Source organism: Sciurus vulgaris (genome assembly GCF_902686455.1).
Source record: "Sciurus vulgaris genome assembly, chromosome: 11".
In the NCBI taxonomy this organism is placed as follows: domain Eukaryota; kingdom Metazoa; phylum Chordata; class Mammalia; order Rodentia; family Sciuridae; genus Sciurus; species Sciurus vulgaris.
In genome coordinates, this window is record NC_136472.1 from 59,471,421 (window position 1) to 59,492,110 (window position 20,690).

A 20,690-nucleotide genomic window follows, 5' to 3' on the forward strand; every position below is an offset into this window, starting at 1 on the left:
TGGGGCAATGAGCCTAACCCCTCCAAAGAACCAACGGAGTGGACCAGAGGCTGCATCCTGGTACCAGGTGATCAGGAAGAGTAAGGATGAAATGTCCATGGAAGGAAGGAAGGCAGTAGTATCACCAAGAAACAGGTGACAGCCGACAGCCAGCCTTACTCTCCTGGACTGTCGCAACGCTCTCTGAGTAATGACACAGAGGCTGTAAGGCCAGGACCATGCCCTAAGTTACTGATGATCACTAAGGTGTCAATCCCAAATAAAGTCCAAATTCTGGCCAATGGCTCAAAGGGAAACTGTGGATGCCCAGGGGTAAGCTGGTAGCAAGCCTGCACACCCAGGTCCAAGGAACACGGGGAGAACACATTATCTAAAGTGTGCTGGCATGGAGCCTTCTGCTTGAAAACATTCTCCCATCTCCACTAGATAAAAGCCCATAGGGAAGAAAAGTAGTTTAGAAGTCAGGAGGATCTGTGTTCAAACTCTGCCTTTGCCCCTTATAGGTTGGGTGACTGGGTCCCACGTTGTAGTGAGCTCAAATGAGAGGGCATGCAAGAAGCCCTGAACAAAAATAAAACTCCTGTCTTTCAACTTTCAAACTTGGAAGCACGTTCTTTGTGAGTTTATCCCTAAGATTCCCTCCGTGTTTCATTGTGGCTCTTGGTGCTCACACTTACCCCAAGAGCACCCTAGGTTTCACATTCCCACTCACGTGGCCAGCTCTGTGCTGGGGAGCTGCCTGCTAACATCCCATCAGGATGAGCTCTATGCCCAGAACCCTCAACCAGCATTAGCTGATGGAAAAACAAAAGACTCCAGTTTCCAAGAATAATATGGCAGGGAAGGAGGAAAGAAATTAAAAGAAGATGGAGGTGGTTTTGGAGCTTACATGCTGTACCAGTTGCTATTCCATAGCCTGTGTCTACCTCCTCTTTGTGACTGCCCCCAAGAGTGGGACAGGACTGAAAGTGCAGGGAAACTTCTCTTCTCTTATTGGTGCATTAGAGTTGTACATAATTGTATGATTCGTTGTTACTCATTCACTCATGCATGCGATGTGACAATAGAATTTGGCCAATATCATTCCCCAGTACTTCCCCTTTTCCTCTCCTCCTCTTCCCCTGGTCCCTCTGTCCTACTGATCTCTCTTCTATTTTCAGGAGACCCCCTGCCCCAACCTTTTCTTTCCTTTTTCCTCTCTAGCTTCCACAGATGAGAGAAAACATATAGCCCTTGACAGAAAGTTTTTTAAAATTTATTTTTAAAGAATATTCAATAGTACCAAACACCTTACATTCCCATTCATGCAGCCAATTCTATGATAGAGTGTTGGTTGCTAATTGCCCACCAAGATGATGCCATGCTTGAACCTGAAGCAGGATTTACAGCAATATCTGCCTATATGTAAATGTACAGAACAACAGCAAAATTGTGTTCATGGAATAAAATTCATAATATGATCAAACAATTTTCCTGTATCTCACGGCGATTTGAACAGAAAAGCATCATTTATCTCTTAACAGGGTTTCCAGCTGAAGGCTGTGTGCCCTTGTGAGTCAAGAGCACAGTACAGAAGCAATTCACAACCATCTCAGATGGAAACACAAAATTGGTATCTGTAAACTTCTTTGTACATCATTAATTCATTAGCTCAGAGAAACTAGAAACAGAGTCAGAATGTGAGCAAACACTGGGGTAGTTACAACCACAGAGAGAACCGCACCTTTGGTTAAAAAGCAGAATCTATGAAGTTATCTTAGCTTTTCAACTGCTCAGCCAGTGCAGCTCCAAGCCAGCCACCATCAGCCACACGTGCAAGCGAGCCAGCATGCTGCCCACTGCAGAGGGCACACCAAATGCTCTTCCTAGCTCTAGTCCTACGCCACAGCCAGCCTCGCTTGTATCAAAAGAGCAGGAGGACTTGCATCATTGGGCTGTGAGATGACACTGTTTTCCAGTGTGGAATAAAACCACAAATTTAATTAATGTGGGGGGGAGGTAGGAGAAAAGAACTATATACTCTAAAAATTAATTTTTACTATAAACTATAACTCCTCCACACACGAACTATAATTCCTTTGCATTTCTAATACAGGGCATTATCAGAAAAAAAAAAAAAAGGTCATACAAGTTTTACTGCAAATTTTAGAAGGGGAAAAGTAGGGAGAGCTTTTTATTTTAAAATTGTCCATGCCTTCATTATGAAATGTGTTTTAAGAAACTGGAAAATGAGGCATGGTAAAATTTTAATTGGGACTGCAAACATGAATTTGATCAAGAGCTTTCCCATCTCAAAGATCCATCTTTTTTGCTTGAGGCCACACTTTAAACTTCCTTTTAATAAGAGAGCCATTCACTTAAAAAAGAACATTAAGCAATGTGGAAGAAATTTGGCTAAAAATACTCTATGTTGGAAGAGACATACATGAAGAAGATGTATTTCCATAAGAATTCTCAAAAATGCATCAAAAGTAGAAATCAAAATAATTTCTAAATATTTTTAACAAGTGATTTCATGATCACTTTGGAAATCAACTTTAAAAAAATAAAGTCTCCATCAACTTTACATCTCTGGACGACGACGACTTCTTGTTTTTAAAGTTCTCCTAGCCCAGGGCTGCTTGGTGGACATTCGAAGGCATTTTAAAAAAAAAAAAAAAATTGTCTTTCTGTGCAGAAAAGTTATCAAGGCCAGCTCTCTGCTGCATTTGCATTGTTATTAGGAACACACACACACACACACACACACACACACACACACACACACACACACACACACACACACACACACACCCGCACATTGAGTTTAATGTGAGGCTAGTACAGAAACAGAGAGATTAGACACAAAGAAATGTAAACAGCTCTCACATGCGAGGAAACTAGGTTACCAGAATCCCAGCACCAGGCATTCACCAGTCACCATGGAAAACAGGAAGTGAGATGCATAGCAACCACAAGCCAAAAAGCAGAAAAGCGCATACCTTTAGCTTGGAATGAAAATCACGAGATTTCCTTCTGGCAAGAACCTGAATGTGACTAGACACCTGCAGGGTAGGGGAAGGGAGGAAAACAAAGGAAAAGCCTGTAACCATGGAGATGAAAAGCCCCCTACAACTGGGCAAGCCAGACGTACCTTAATGGCGGCTTGAATTTCTCGAACTTTCTTTCTTGCTAAGACCTGTATATGACTAGACACCTACATTGTTCGGGTTTATGAGGGGAAACAAAAAACAAAACAAAACAAAACAAAACAAAAAAAGGAAATCAAATATAAAATCGCTACTCCTTGGGAGGGTTTGGGGAGGGGGGAGGTTATTTGCATCTCAACAAAGCTCCGCAGTTAGGAATACACAGTCCCAGCCAGACACCAAGCCCCCAGCACTGCTCTAAGCTTTTCAGACTGGGTCATCACTGCAGTGACTTGATTCAGGACCAAAGTGCAAGCTCATCTCAGTTTTCCCACCCGGGAGAAATCATGGGCACTGGGAAAAACTTATTTTGGAAGGGATGAGAGGGGGAGAGTAGGATTGCTTTCTTTATAAAATTAAAAAAGGTGGGGGTAGTGGTAAATGAAAATATTTATAGCTTCTCAGCATCAGGAGGGAAAATCCCTTTTTCTCAATTTAGAGGAGACGATCCATAAATTAGCACATAGTACAGAATCAAAAAGCTGAAGCTGTCGGTTGTATTCTGATCTCATTAAGAGCTCTGGATTCTGTAGCAAATGTTAAAATAATACTGACATGTAAATTAGATTTCAAAGAGAAATGGAAAGACCCAGTTAGCAGAGCTTTTTTTTTTTTTCCTTTTTTTTTTTTCTGTGCCCTTATAAATATCTTTAATCCTTCCACTCTTTTGGGTATTGACTGGGTGCCAAGTGGATTTGCATATTATTACAAAGCGAAATGTGTGAATACAGCCAGCCAGCCAGCCATCCTGTTAAAAATCTGGGTTGAAAACCACACGGATTTGCTGAACAACAAATTCACATTGGAGAGGTATCACCAACTGCTGCCTAAAAACATCCCCAGGATGCCGGGGTGTGGAAACGTAGCCAAGTCGGGCTTCTGAAACACAATGATTCTACTGGGTAAACAAATTTGCATCTCTTTCAGTGGGACTTGGTTAAATTTAGAAAAGTTCCCCAGTGAAGGGGGTCACCAGGCAAAGGACCAGAGTTCACAGGCCAGCAGACAGCCCAGGTCCAGCACTTTCAGCAGGTAAGGAATTAGCTTTGCCCATTTCCAAAATTCAGAACCTTCCATTTAGGAGTTCAGGGGCTCAGACTTCAGGGCGATTGCCTCATTTCCAACTCTCAAGTGACTCTAAAAACAGAATTTACGGTAATAAAAGATCCTTTGATCTTTAAACGTCTTTGCATTTCGACTATTCAATTTTCTTTTGTACTTTTTTTTAAGTATTGAGAAGCAGAGACTCCCCCATCCTCTTCACCCCTCCATCTGGCTCCTGCTGTTATTTGTTTTCACCCGAATTTTGTTCCTCTGTGACTCTCTGATTTGATGAGGGCCACCGTGGGGGGACATCCCCCAAGCAGACAATGCCTTGCCTCTGTGCTGGCAGGCAGCCACCTCCTTGTGCTGACTCAGCACAGGCCCTGGGGGCACATGTAGCATTCCCAGCAAAGGCCCCAGCCCCTCACCAACACTCACAAAACAACCCCTCATTGGGAAGGGACCTGGCTGTTGCTCGGTGGTAATGTGAGACCACAGGTTAGCTCCTTTTTTTGTTTGATTTTTTTTTTTTTTTTTAAAGACGGGGTTCATGTTGCCCAGGTTGACTATAAACTTGTGATCCTCCCGTCTCAGCCTCCCAAGTTGCTGGGATTACAGGCGTGCACCACCACACCTGACAGACTATATTTTCTGAAGTCCGTGCCATATTATTCAACATCAGTCAACGCTTGAAAAAATATTTTTTTTTCTGTTAATAACTCACCCATGAGGTGTTTTTCTGTTTTCCTTTTTCTTTCTCTCTTTCTGTTTTCAGTTAAACACTAACTAACTTCTCATCCATTCCAGTTCTGAACTGGGTCACATCAGCGATTTGGGCTGCTTTACATCTGAAAGAGCCAGGGAAGGCAGAGCCCTGGCAAAGGGCAGAGGAGAATCCCTGCCCCTGCCCTGCACAGAGGTATTTAAATTGTAACTTCATTTCAGTCAGGGCAGCTACTGACAAAAAGCCACTGCGTAAGCGAGAATGCCCTGGATGCACATCATTCAATATCACGCCTGGGCCAATACTCAAGGCTGCCAGCGTTATTTTTTCATTGAAAGGATGACTAATATGTAATTGCTCCAGGATGTTACAGTGCACAAAATCTCAAAATTGCATGATTTGCAGGTGTAGTTACACTTGCAGCTTTTGCAATGTTGACAGATATATGTTTTGGGAAAGAAATGCGAGCTTTGAAATACAGCATGGAGACAGCTGTGACACTGTCCTTAGCAGGGAAACTTTCCCACGTTGAATGAAAAGAACTTGGGAGACCACATACTCAAGGGTCACTGAAATGATGAACAGTGAAAACAGCCAATTTGAAACACCTACAATGCTGATGTCCTTACAGGGAACTGGGACTGGGGCTCCTAGGAGCCAAAGCACAGCAGCCACTGCAGCCAGACGCCTCCTGGGGCCATTCGCGGACATGCACAACTCCCAGGGTGGTTACTGTACCTGCTTTCTGGTCCTCGTCTTCCCTGTCCTGAGTTTGATGTATCTGGCTATCAATTCATTCCTACCTGAAAGAAAGAAGAATTTCCAATGAGGTGGGTTACAGACCGACACACAGATATACCCCTAAAAACTAGAAATCAGAATCAAGAATTTTTCAACTGCACCTATGAGTTTATTCATGATAGAAAGAAGAAAAAAACGTCAGTACAATTCTTTGAAAAAAAAAAAAAAATATCTACTAGGGAAAATTAAAAGGGCACTTAATTTTAAACTTTTGTTCTACTGAAGGCAGAAATGGATGTTTGTAAAACGTCCTTTTTGTTTGCACCTAAATGGGTAGTCACTCCTAAAAGTAACAAACACAAGGGATTAGACTAGGAGTAAACAAACGCAGTACTGTGTTAGTCTTTTATTTTTCATGTTCACTTTCCTCCTCATTCCTCACTGGGGCTCTTACCTGTAGATACCTCCAGTTAAGGTCATTATTGCCACAAGAGAATGAGCCCCTGTGGCCACAGAAGCCCTACAATGACAAGAAGCAGAACAGGGCGAAAGCAGGTGGTCTTCCTGCCCATAACTAATGGCACAAGATTGTGCCAGTGGAAACATATGACTAACTCCAAGCTTTAGAGACTTTTTGGGGGTGAAAAACAAAAACAAGAACCTGAAAGTAAACAAAAACCTTCTCTCTCTACCCTACCAGAAGACTGAGAAGTCACATATAGAGAGCTTCACTTAGAAGAACTATAATATAATAGGAAAATATATCCCCAGAGGCTAAGCAGGGAAATGTATTACTAAGATCCCACATGAAATAAGAGCCCACTTTGCAAGATGTGGGGCCTTCAAGAGGGTCAGATTTATGGCTTAACTTGTGCACTAGGAACTGAAAATATTTTTACATACTCTATGCAGTAAATGGAAAGAAAACTCCCGCTTCACAGTACTGCTTTTGGCTGCCTTTAACCTATTTCGCCCTGCTGTCCCAGATGTTGTGGAACACCTATAAAACTTAAATACATATAGTATAATATGTAATATAATTATATAATAACATAATTACAGTATAATATGATCATTATAATATGGTAGTATTAATATTATGTAAGCTCTGGATTAGTATTTCCAAACTATTTTAATGCACCTGGGTCAATTTCCTCAGAATCCTTGCAAAATTGAAAACAGGGGTCTTGATGGCTAATCAGTTCCATTCTAATGAGAACTCCTTTGGTCGGAGGTTTCCTGCTGTGGCATTTGTGCATGTGCTTACTGCCCACCAGGGGGCTGTCAAGCTGTCCAGGTCCCCTTCCAGGCTGGCCCCTCAGGAAGTCTTGAACCATCCAACTGCATTCGGTTTCCTTGCTCCACCTGCAATCCACAGCAGTACAACCTGCACTTCTCCTTCCTGACATGTTCTGCTTTGCTGCTATGGTCAGGCGGTAGGGCTGGCTATGTCATTTGTGTTTACTAACTGCTGGGTCATCCTGCACACCCCAAGAAGACAAGAACTTCGTCTTGCTCCCCAATGTCCCCCTAGCACCCTGGACCTTGTAGGCACACAAAGACTGAGAGGGGAAATACCGCAGCCTCACGAAAGAGAGACCACTCCCCAGATCTCCCCAGCAGAGTCAACACTAAGCACACTGATGAGGATCACTGCGACAGCGTGCACACAGGTGTCGTGTCTGAGACTCCAGTCTCTCATCACTGCCCAGAATGTCCTGTAATCATGCACTCCCTGTTCACCTCCTGCCCGTGTTAGGACAGTGCAGGACATGGTCACCACCAGAAGACAAACAAATCATGGATTCCTGGAGTCAGAAAATGAGTCATCCACTCCCACCCTGAAATTCCAAATCTTCATAAGCCAAAGTCAGCACTTTTGGAACTGAAGAAGTATCTTGAAACATATTTAAGAATAAAATGACCTTATTTATTTGGTCTTCCTGTAACTTCCATCCTCAAGCCCTTATTCCTCTTAACAAGAATAAGGTTAGTTCCTCTTGCACAGGACTGCCTGGTGCCTTTTGGATATCAACAACTGCTCTCAGGTCCTCCTGGAGCTAGACACATGCTAAACTTCCCCTATTCCTTTGATAACTGTGACAGGCTTTGGAACATTCTCAGACACCATCCTGTGATCATTCTTTTTCTACTTTCCCTTCAGAGTCTGGAATCCACAACTGCAGTAATAATCCTGCTATGACAGCAGAGTATGTTTATCATCTCCTCTTCCTAAAATGCTCTACTTCTGTTATACAGTCTAACACTGCATTAGACTTTTAAGGATCATGATAAAATTGAACTCCAAAGTTTTGTTCATATGTGCTACTCCTCAGATACATTCCTACCCTTGTGCCCAGTCTTCACGCACAGCTGGGATTTTCAGAGTCAAATGCAAGACCTTAAATTTATTTCTATTCCATTTCATCCTATTAAATTTGACCTATCATTCTAGGCTGTCAAAATCTTCTAAGGTCCTGATTCTGTAACTAAATGTACTCTTCAAGACCTCCAAATTTCAGTTTTGAGGATCGCTTCACTAAGCATTCATTCTCCTTCTGATTTTGAGAACTACCAATATCCCCTGTAGTGTCATCAGGTCTACTTGTCCATCTCTCAGATGGCTGTACAGATTTTGCAATTTGTCTCAAAGGCTCACTGACAACAAAGCCTGGCTAGGAGTGCCTAATTACCAGAAGTCAGACCTAGAAGACAATGTCTGCAGACAAGCCAAGCATCCTCCAGATCGGAGTTTCACTGTGCTCCCTGTTCAGGGCTGTCTGAATGGCCAAGAGGAAATAAATCCAGGGCTCTGTATGACATGCAATTTCATCTGAACCTTATCCAGATTGTGGGGAGGGGGGTGGTTCCTGCACCAAACTTGTTTATTTTCTGTGAATGCAAACAGAATAGCTTAATAGATGAGACATATAACCTATGCAACTATTCTCAATTTTTTATCACATTTTGTTGAATAAGATCAATACCCTGGACAGCCAGGTATGGCTGTAGTCTATGCTAATGGAACCCCCCCCCCCAAGTTAAACAAGATCATACTTTAATCATACTTTAACTAAAGCACTTGTAAAAAATCACTATTTCTACAATGAACTCTAGTGGTCATCACAGCCACCATTTCATTGAAAGCTCATTTCAACTCTCAGAAGCCTGTTCTTTAGATGAGCAAGACCACCCTTCAAAAGCCTGTGCTCTTTCTTTCATACCATGCTTCAAGGCATGAAGAGTAATTATTTATTTTAAATACTAGAATTGCCTGTTTTCACTTATAAAGTCCTTTCTTAACATAGAAACCTAATACATTTTCTTAAATGCTAATATTGCTTTAAAAAAACTAATAAGATTTCAACTTTCCTAACCTAAATCAATAACTTCATTGAATACTTTAAAATTTGGAAGTACAAGTTAGCCTGTCGTCAAGATCGAATTATTTTAAATAATTTCTTGAAATATCAAACATACAGAAATCCTTTAAATAAAAAGTAGCAATGGTATGGCTTTGAGTCTCTTAAAATTTGCTAGGTCCAATTCTAAATCTTCCCAGAATTAAGATACACTTATACATTAGAGAAACAAGTGTGCCATTCCCAACAATTCTGGAAAATCTTTTTTTTAATTTTATTTGTTGTAATTAGTTGTACCTGAGAGTAGAATGCATTTATACATTTTGATAGATCATACATAAATGGAGTGTTATCTCTCATTTTTCTGATTGTACATATTGTAGGATCACATCACTCATGCAGGCATACATGTACATGAGGTAATAACGTGTTTTACTCTACTTTTGATTGCTGAGTGTGCATATATGTTAGCGACATCAACTAGGTTCTGATCAGACACCCTGAGACCTATTTATGTTTCTACAACTCTGCTCTCTCAATGCAGTGGTCTACACAATCCAGAGCCCTGCATTTGAATCATGTTACTAAGGGGCAGAATTCCCTGACCAAGAGCAGGGGCTCAGCAACACAAACCATCACTGATGTACCTGGGGGTGGGTCCCCAGTCTGCACAGCATGATCTTGGTTTGCTGCCACAATTCCAATTTTATATGTTAGAAATTTTAACCCTTGCTTCTCTAATTCTTCTTGTGCATGCATACAAGCACATTTGTATGAGCTCTCTCTCACACACACATACACAAGCACATACATGCTTAATCCAGTAAGCCTTACATTACAAAAATGACTTTCGACAAGGTCAATTTTAAAGTTAATTGCTACTTTCCTAAACCAATCTTGTAGTCAACTCAGGGATGATCTCCTCTGTGCTTTCTATCACACCTGTTTGGTGTATCAGGGAGGGATGTAATATAAAAGAAGACAGCATGCCTGCCCACAAGGAGTTGACTATCTGATACAAGGGCTACAACCAGAGAGCAAATCAGTTTCACACACCTAGGGGCAGCTATTGCCATCAAAGTTTCTGGAACATGCCCGGGTAACAGACCACAAGTAATTCAGGAGATCTAGAAAGGCTTCTCTACAGTACTAGAACATAAACCAGGCCCTTAACAACAGTTTACATCCCCTCCCATAACTTATTGTGAAATATTTTAGACATATAGAAAAAAAAATTATGGTAAACACTATATTCTTCATCTAGATTCTATCACGGGTTGAGTACCCCTTATCTGAAATGCTTGGAACTGAAAGTATTTTAGATTTGGGGTTTTTGTATTTTGGAAAATATACATATCCATAAAGAGTATCTTGAGGACAGGACATAAGTCTAAACATGAAATATATCTATGTTTCACATATACTTTACACAGCCTGAAGGTAATTTTATACACTACTTTTTGTGCGCCTATATTTTTATCCACAACCTGTTGCATGAGATCAGAGGTGAAATTTTCCACTTAAGGTATCAGTTGGCACCCAAAAATATTTTGAATTTTGGAGCATTTCAAATATCTGGCTTGAGAATGTTCAACCTGCATTCAGTTTTTCTATTTTTGCTCTGTCACCTTTCCTTCCATCTGTCCATTCCTCTGCTCAAATCACCAAGTCATCCTATTTATTGTTGTTTGCTACATTTCATAATAAGTTGCCAGCATGGTAACACCTCCCCTGGGTACCTAAGGGTACAAATTAACTACGACACTAATATTGATCTGAGAAAACGGAAGACTACTTGAGACAGGAAGCTGTATTTCTTTAAATAATAAACAAGCGGGAAACTGGGACTCTTAAAAAAAAAAAAAAAAAAACTATGTCTCCTGACACTAAGGTTCCCTAGCCCACCACCCACACTTCCTCCAGGTCAGTCGTGGCCTCCACAGCATTCCTGGTTCATCTCCTTCACACACTCTCGGCAAATGGTATAATAATCACTTATAGAGCTGAGTGGCCATGTCACATTTTACCACCAAGTGTCACCATCCTACAGCTTCTCTGGGGCATAAAAATTCTGGGGCAAAGGAGCAGCATTCTTCTTCAAGTCATATTCTGCAGCTGCCTTTGCTCCTCAGAAGACCAACAGGACCTGGCCTGCCACTGTGATTCCACCATCCTCGCTAGGCACTGTGATCTCAATTTGATTTTGATCTTTCCTTTCTCCTACAAAGCTTGACACAGCTGAAAGTGAGCCTATCATTGGCTTCTCCAGCATCCTGCGTTGCCATGAAATTTCCTTCTAAAGGGGCAAGACATAGAGGGACTGGCAGAAAGGCATGGAGTCTGCACTGGGCTTGCCTTACCCAGACAGAAGACTGGTTAACGTTGTTGTGGGCTGTGTGTAATGGGATGTGGCCTCAAGGTCATGTTTGAGGCACAGCAAATGTAGGGTCTGTGGCTAGAAATTGTAGCCCAGAGACACTCAGCTTTAACAGTGTAAGAGCTACTTTGTAATTGAATGGAGTCAGGGAGCCACAAAGAAAAAAGCAGCAAATGGAAGGCTCCTACCACAGCCAGTTCTAAGGCAAACTCATCCCTGCATGGCTTAAGCTGCCCTGGGTCTGAGGTAGGGGCTCCAGCTCCTGTACTCTGAGCTTCTCCCTCAGGGACATGCCAGGATTCCCTGTCCCTTCTTTCCACATTAAAAGATTTAGAACCAGGGAGAAAGCCCCAGCTTCTCCCAATTGCTAGACTACACTGTGTCAACAGACAGCACTGATACAGTTGCAGCTGTGGGCTCCTTCACCACCGACCCCACCCTCCAGAGCCTAACACAGTCCGAAAGACGATCAGACTATTAGAATGTCCTCTGTCAACACCTTGAGCCTCCAAAGTTCTATATTCATGTGAACAAATGTTCACGTGGCCTGAATGTCCTTGTGTCTGCACACCTGGATTCTGTCACCTAGTCCTTCAGGAGTCTTTGAACTGGAAAAGGCCTCCAGGTCTCCCTTTCCATCAACAAGACAACATGCATCTCTCATCTGCCCTCCCTTCCCAGGCAGCTGTTTGTGGAACACATCGTGGAGGCTCCTACATCCCTATGATCCAGTTTGACACTGGATCATCATAAAGTACAAAGAGAAAAGACCCAATGGGCAGAAGAAAAAACACGGTGACATGACCAGGGGGCATGGCCACCATGTGCGGAGACCCCAGTGGCGCTGTTCTCCCATGCCAGCAGCAGCATGAAGCACAGACAGCACTGTGGAGGGCTTTTCTAGTAAGATGGTGTTAAAACAGTTGCTAGCCACAGGGCCTATTTCATTAGCTGGAGTTCACCTAAAGGGAAAAAATAATCTTAGGATACAAAAGGCGACAATCAGAATGCACAGGTGTCGGGTACCTGGCAGCAAACCAAGTGTCACCAGCCAAAGCAAGGTCTATAGAAAGGGAGTGTTTGTTTAATGAAGCCATCTATCCACCCTTCTGAAGACCTGGAGTGGGGAGCAAGTTTGAGCAGACAGAACACAATCTTTATTAACCAGCTGATGTGTAAGGAGTTAAAAGTTGGCCATTTCCTTCACACTGCTGCCCCTGGATCTTGCCCCCAGCAACACTGGGAAAGAATGGAGGGCTGGTCAGTCACGTGCTACTCAGGCATCGACTGTATGTGCACAGATAGGGCAAGCAGCGTGCTAGAATTAGGGGAGTAGACAGTTGCCACCACTGAGAGCCATCCGGAGAGCTCACCCGTGAGAACGGGCTGGACGCCCCCACCGGTGCTCACAGCAGCCCAGGCCTCAATCCAGGCACACTGCAGTGAGCATGTTCTGTTTACTAGCTACGTGATGCGAGCCCTCCTCCCCCAGCTGCCAGACAGAAAGCTCCCTGGGGCTCGGGCGGAGCTGGAGTTTGGCCCCTCAAGGTACCCTGGTGGTGAGAACACAGTGGTCCTGAGTAGTCGCAGTGAACAGCTGAAAAGGAGGGATGAAGATCAGCAGGAGAGAGGCATGGAGGCTAGAGGGTAAGGAAAAGTACATGAAAAGGAGCACGGAACCAGTCCTGAGCATCGCCCTTGAGGAAGCGGCAAGGCCAGTGCCTCAGTTAATCCCAATATAAATCATTGACCAAAACTCAGGCCAATGTGGAAAATCACCAGAAAGGGGCAGGCAGCCTGTTCTGGGTTGTCAGGGGCTAGCACTGCATGTTCCAGAACTAAAGGTTTACAGAAAGGACTGACGGCTTTCAGGAGGTGAGCAGCGACAATTCTGAGATAACTGCTCTATGTTCACCCAGAGGCACATAAAGAACTGCTCTGGAAGAAAGAAAATACAGAAGATGGCTGTGTTAACCCTGTTTGGTCAGAATTTCTGTCTCGAAACCCTGTAAAATGCCTGGCAATAGCTCAAGCTCCACCTTCTTGGGAGTTTGTATCAGTCAACGGCCTTGATAACATTATCGAGTGACAGTTCCATAAAACACCGCTGTGCTCTGCTTCATCTTAGTGGGACAGCTTATGAACTGCACATTTGCATTGCATTACAAGGGTTGAAAAGAGACAAGCAAGTAAAAATTCTAAGGTTATACACTGAATACAACACCTCTAATGTTGGACGGAAGTTCTCTGTATTGCAACTACTTCTAAAAATTAAATGTGAAGTTTTCTAATGGATCATTCTCTGTGAAGCAATAAAGATACTGTAAGCGCAAAAGGACGGGAAGCAGACCTCAACAGATTCAGAGGAGTCTTTACTCTTCAGACTCGGCGTGATGCTGGGGCCCATTTTCTGGATGGGAAAATGACCCTCAGTTACAGAAGGGATTTTGGGTTTACAGGGTACAATGAAGATGATGTAATCATTGGAAACCGTGCCTGTGCAGTTTTGACCATCAGGGGCTAGTTGTACAGGTTAAAACCAGACCTTGAGGGATGAGTACTCAAACCTTATTGTGATTTAAGACTAATTTACCATGGGGGAAGGTCAAGGTTTAGGGCCCAGCATTCAGTATCTGCCCTTTTTCCCCAGGGCCCATTGTTATCAGGAAAGAATGCACTGGGAGGGGTTTAATGTTTGGCCAATTTTTCCTCTCTCCTCCCCAGCCACACCGTCCCTCCATTTTTCTTGGGAAGCTGTCTTATAGGAATATTATTTTCCATAACCCTTCAGATATGCCATACAGTCACCTTTATACCTAACATAGTTACGTAAAACAAGCTCCAGGTTAGTGACTCCACTGCTCCAAGACCCTCAATGACTCCCTGTTTCCTACGGTCTAAAGGCATAAACTACTGTGGTGCGGTGGGTGTCCAATGCTGTCTCACCATCTGGCCCCTACCTATTTTTCATGACGCCCTACCCCTACCAGCTAAATCACTTTGCACACCCAGCTTCCAGTTCCCTGAACCCATCCTGCCCTCCTAAGGTCTTATTCAACAGCTAAAGTGCCCCTTAGGACAATCAATCAAAATCCTTCCAGGTCCAGCGCAGATGGTATGTCCTCCACAAAACCCTGCCTGAAATCTGCCTGGAAAATGCACTTAACATTGGTGCCTATGACTGAGAGAGACCATGATATTATAAAGCAAAATGAAAAGAAACTGAGTAAAGACAGGAAAGAGGGCTTGGCCCAGGTTAGGAAAGGAACATGAGATTGAGCACAGTTCTCGACTTCCTCCTGCACCAGGGCCCTGCCGACAACCTGGCTCTCACCAAAGCGCCTTATGCGATAGGCTGTAAGCATCTACAAGGCAGCTCAATGTCTTCAGCATCTTGGAATCCCACACCTCAAGATATATGGCATTTAATGGAATCTGAACTTACTGCCCGCCCTAAGTGTGACCTAAATAGATCCCAATCCACAGGCTCTCAGGGCAATGTTCCTTCCTGACATTCCTTATTACTCATCTCTTTCAGGGCCACTTCTAATTTTGCCTCCCTACATCAGGAGGATCCCATCCACTATAAGAAAAACACCTGCTCCTCAGTGCACTGCTATAGAGGGCTCCTAGACTCTAGGACGAGGAACTTCACAGGAGTTAGCAAAATCATGTTTACCCACACCTCTGCCTTCTGCGGCCATCTGCCATCTATCATTCTTTCCCTTCTCCTTTGCCTGCACTCCTATTCATCCCTGTAAGCCCCAGGTAGAATACCTACGCTGTCACACACACACCTGGGCAAGTCTGGGAGCCACCCAAATTTTCTCCTCTGTACCCTCAAGTACTGAGCACACACCCCTGCTGGGTTGCGGTTACTTATCCAGGGATCTATTCATCTCCTCATAGAACAAGAGACTGCTCCAGGAAAGCATCCACCTGGTTCTCTCTGACCCCACATCTGGCACCTACCAAGCAGATGCTCAATAAATGTTTTCTGTGGTTCTTGTTTTTGTGGTGGTGGTGCTGAAGATGGAACCAAGGGCCTCACACACACCTTGGGCAAGTGCTCTACTACGGAGCTACATCCCTAGCCCTCAATAAAGGTTTTTAATAAACAAACGAGCTTGCCCCTTCTGTATGAAGAATATCAAAGGAGATGATCTAAAAAAAGATCATGAAAACTGGCCAGCATCACCAACACCACCTGAAGTCTGTAAGCCCTTGTCACTGCAAGGATTTCAGAGAGAGGTGGCACGATTTTCCAGACCCTCATTCTGGTATCTCAGCACATGTGTGACCCAGGGCACAAGCATGACCCATCCGTGCTCTTTCCTTCTTCATGCCCCACCCCCACCCCTGGCCATACCACATGACACAGTACTAGGGACCTGGTCCAAAAAGAAAAAAAGCTAATCTCAACATTAACCCAGGAAAGTCTTGTTAATGAAAAACTCTGCTAAGAACACTCTGTTTATTTGTGATTTGGCTTTAGAGAAGTGTGAAATCCACACATCAGAAGTGCCAAAAAAACTGCTCTTTAATGGAGAATCTTTAATGGTAACAATACTGCAGATTTGGGGTGTTTGGATTTTGAGTTTTTTTGTTTTTTTTTTTTTTTGTTTGTTTTGTTTTGTTTTGGTGGTGCTGGGGACAGAAGCCAAGGTTTTGCACATGCTAGGCATGTGGTATACACAGAGCTAGACCCCAGGCCAGACTTCTGTATTTTTGACTCAGATGCATGACAACCTGGATCCTTCTGGGGAAAGGTGACTTATTAATTGAGTGACTTAGCCAGCTGAACTCCTCTGAACCTCATTTCCTCCCTGTAAAATGAGGCTAACAACGCCCACTCTGAAAGGCTGCTGTATGCATTAGCAACAACAAACGTGAAGGTTCTGGCAAACTCGAGATGCTTTAAAAGGGTCCTACGACTATTATGCAATGTCACTGCACTGGGTTTATATGCTTTCCTTGTGTGAAGGTTTAAAAAGGCTTTCTGGGGCTGGAGTTGTAGCTCAATAAATAGTACAGTGCTTGCCTAGCATATGTGAGGCACTGGGTTCAAGCCTCAGCATCACATAAAAATAAATAAAATAAAGGTGTTGTGTCCACCTACAACTTTAAAAAAAAATTAAAAATAAGTTAGAAAAGGATTTCTGTTCAGGACACCATACCACTTGGCATGCTCCTTTACTTTCAATGAAACTGAAATTGAACATCTTCCTCACGTTACACTGAAAATGTTCTCAAAATCTGTGCATCACCCTCAATTTTCAAAATATGACCATAAAAACTGTCTCGAAGTAAGAGGAGCACTTTATTGTGGCATCTTAACATCAAGCGGTTCCTATGCAAGCCACTTTCTTGGTACAATAATATTTTAATTTGAAGTAGAGTATTCACTGAATAAAATAGCAGGAATTGGATTTTTACCAGGGGCTTAATATGGACATATTTCTTAAAATTTGTGACAAAGTGTAAAATTATCTCTCTGAGTAGGCTGGAGGCACTGCATTCAGTAGCACTGAACTTGCAGAATTTAGTTCTCTGCATGTAAACATAGCTCTTCCCAGAAGAATTAATGCTTAACTCCTGTAACTGCTAAACAATACACACAGGTGAGTCATTTAGACTTCAATAAAATGACACTTGCCTGGAATTACCTGTGGCTTAGAAAACATGCTAAGGAAAAATGTCTAGACACTTAGCAATTCTTTTAAAGATAATATGGAAACTGTGATCTAAAGGACAAAATGTTTAAAGGCACTCAAAGTAAAGAAACTGAAAGTTCAGGCTTAAGCTAAATGAAATCCTATTGTGTGTAGGCACAGATGGTATGAAGTGGTCGAAAGCCAGACCATACCAGGCTGAATGCCTACTGTGTTGGCACTCTGTGAAGCACAGAGCTCCTATACTTACATGTTTAACCTTCAATCTCACCTAACTCCCATTTTACAAATGCTGAAACACAGGTTCAAAGAAGTTAGGTTCCCAAATTAGCAAGCAGTAGAGCTGGGATCTGAACCCAGCTTTGTCTTCCACGCTCATTATTTCTTAACCTTAGACCAACTGCTCTGAAAATAGCCTCTGCAATAACTGACCTTCTCATCAGATCATTACTAAGTGCTTAAAGAGAACAAATTCCTAGAAGGAGGCAGAGTTCAACCATGAAATGGACTGAATGTCATATGCGCCATTTTAAAAGTTCTCTGTTCAACAACTATAACACAAGATAAAGTCCCAATTGCTCTTCATGCACCCAGGGTCTTCACAATCTGGCCCCAAGACGCTCCCCTCCCCATTACAGAACATTTGCTAAACAGAAGGCAGAGATTGTGCCAACCTCTGCAGGAGATGCCTGCCAGAATAAGGCACACTGTCTGCCCTCAAGGAGTTAAAGGTCTAGGAGGGAAATTGAGGTAATTATGAGAGTAGTAAAAGAGTATTAAGAAGGCAGAAGGAAACCCATTGAAGAAGAGTCTGACATGCAAAGTCCACAGCCCTGTCCTCCTCTGGCTGCCATGCTTTGGCCACTCCCAAGCAACTGGGCACCCAGGAGAAAGCATCAGCCTGTGACCGGCCTTCCCTCACACATGATGGCCAGCAAAGCAAACAGTTGCCTTTGTTAACTGAGTTTTGAATTCAGAGGAGCTTAGCCACTTTATTCTCCTTTAAATTTCTAAATACCTGGCATCAACGTCTCCCTCACAAAACTGCTGCACATACAGGGCACTTTTTGCTTTTTCTCTCCCACTACTTCTCACTGTCCCTAAAACATCCTTATTTTCTCATCCCGTTGGATGCTATTCTCTTTGCATGAAATGCTCTTGAGTGCCCCCTTCCCTAGCCTCCTCAATGCTTATGTCTAAGTTCCCAAGACCCTGTGGCCAGGCCACCCCCACCACCTGCAGGGCGCTGGCTCTGCCCTCTGGCTCCAGGTTCTTTCCACATGCCCCTAGCACAGTGCCTGACCTGCTGAACTCTGCTTGCAGGTAGCTTTACCTATTTTCTTGGACAAATTATGAGCTTTGTGAAGGCAAGCGCCACATTCTACTTCCCTAGTTCTCTTGTCCTTCCAACCTCTGACACTGAATTAAGAACATGCTACTTGATAATAGTTGCTAGTGCTCATTTTAGCCTATTCCCAGAAGAAAAAAAAAATTTTAAAGACCCTATTAAGATGTGATTATCATGGTACACAGAAGATGGTGTCTGAATGTGTTCGTGAAAGGCAGGAAGATGACGAGAGAGAAGAGAAAGAGCCTATGTGACCAGGCACAGGGTACAAAGAGGCATAAGGCTGGGCAGCTACCTTCCAGGAACTCGCGGTTAGGGTGAACTCTTGTGGAATCCTAGCCCAAGCCCGAACTTCCCACCTTAGCATCCAGAAGCTGAGTAGGTCCTCCTCACTCACCATCAGCAGGGACAGGGCAAAACCCAGGCTCAGCACTGTTTTATTCTCCAGTGGAATGAACCCAGAAAACTTAAACAGTTTTTCCTTTTTCAAGATTCACTCAGTCTTTCCTGTTTTTGTTGTTTGTCTGTTTGGGGACAGGGTCATGACTTATTGCCCAAGCTGGTCTTGAACTTGTGGGCTTCAGTGATAACCCACCTCAGACTCCCAATTAGCTGGTCTGCATCACCAGGCTTGGCTTCCCTCTTTTTAATTCTCATGGTCTTCATCAATTTCAGATTTAGCATCCTGCCTCAGTTTAACACCAACATAAAGGCTAACATGTAGTATTTTATTGAGAAAAACACTTTTTTAAAAGAAAAAAGCCTCTACTTATTCATGTATAGGATAAGTAAGATTGAACTGAACAAAGAGCAAACAAATGGACCAACCCAGGACCATATTCCTGATAGACACAATATTTTCTCAAGACAGAAGGAACATATATATAGCCAGTGTGGCTTCATCTGCAAGCTCTTTCACCACACCCAAGTTTGATTGTTTTTAAAAAGGCAGAGGCCAAACTACTTATCCATATGTGGCTCTAGCCCTGAAGGTTGCTTTGTAAAGATATCTCCGGGTGAAATTATCCAGCAAACCCTTGTGTGGATAGAAGGTTCCACAAGTCAACAACCGCTTAAGCAGTTTAAACCAACAAGCAAGATGCCCTCTATTTAAATGCTATGAGTGAATCTATTTTAAGCCTTTAAAAATCCTTTGGGCAGGTGTTTAAGCTGTGTACAGACTGAGCCTGTGGAGGCTCTGGGGGCTGGGGGAGGGCCGGCTCCACTCTCCAGTGCAGGCAACATTTTGTTCAGACAATCTTCCTGCAGCAGGTCATGTGATAAAGGCCAAATAAACAGCATCTGGGGATTTTCAATTACAGACCTTCGCCCAGCATGCCTGCACTGTAATCTCTACCAGATGAGGCTCAGGCCTCCCTATTTTCAATAATTCGCACACTGTGTACACATAACATGACAATAAGGGCATTCATGGTGCGGCCTGACTCGCAGATCAAAGCTAGCAGAGGGCCAGCTGCAAGCATGCTCGGATGCTGGATGATTCGTGCTTTTCACAGGCTTGGAAAGACACTCCGCGGGACCTGGCAAGCCGACCTCTTTCCTGTGCGGTATGCTGAGCAAACTGAACAGGAACGGGGTCCCCCGCCCCCACCCGTCCCGGGAGAGTCAGAGAGGCGACCAATTCCATACGCATTTGCAAACTTCAAACTCCAATCTACTCAATAAGCTGCTTCTTGGCTGGTGTAAGATCTGTGTAAAAGCCCACCACTCACAGAGCCAGGTGGTTCTTCAAAACAAACCTGTTCTAAAAAGGCTGGATGGCTCCTGTACTTACTAACCCTCCCCCAGCCAGGTGCTCAAGTTTACAAACCCACTGCCTGTGCAGTTTACAATTCAGCCCGCACAAACCCACTCAGACACAAACTACATGAAGGTGCATTTCTAATGCATGTCACAGAGCTTCAGGTCTGGGAAATGAAAGACGACACTGTTGTTACAACTGAAATCCCTACCGTTAACTCAATTAACTCACGTGCGTAGATTACCACATTGAGTCACTGTGGGTGTGTTTGCGCACGCGCAAGAGGGTGCTTTAAAAGCATTCAGAATTCGCAAGTCCACAACCTTCCAAATGCCTCTTGCCCTGTTGCACCGAGTCACGAGTAAAGGAAGTAGGGACACTGCTTCCTCCTATAAAGATTTCACACCCGTCAATCAGGGCAGGAACCGGGAGAGAGCCATAATGGTGACTTCCTGGAGCAAACACATGCTCT

At 43.5% G+C, this 20,690-nt stretch overlaps 1 protein-coding gene across 7 annotated transcripts in view; it reads right to left on the reverse strand.

Annotated features, from left to right (window-relative positions):
• TEAD1 (TEA domain transcription factor 1) overlaps nucleotides 1-20,690 on the reverse strand; it is a 252,506-nt gene that overhangs the window by 64,867 nt on the left and 166,949 nt on the right. For 2 of the 7 annotated variants that reach the window (XM_079102706.1, XM_079102707.1), the window contains exons 3-5: nucleotides 5,695-5,759; nucleotides 3,134-3,196; nucleotides 2,982-3,044 (exon numbers count right to left, since the gene is read on the reverse strand). In XM_079102706.1, the coding sequence (XP_078958832.1) occupies nucleotides 2,982-3,044; nucleotides 3,134-3,196; nucleotides 5,695-5,759 (191 nt within the window). The remainder of the gene's footprint in view (nucleotides 1-2,981; nucleotides 3,045-3,133; nucleotides 3,197-5,694; nucleotides 5,760-20,690) is intronic. The other 5 variants (XM_079102709.1, XM_079102711.1, XM_079102708.1 and 2 more) reach the window with 3 other exon arrangements.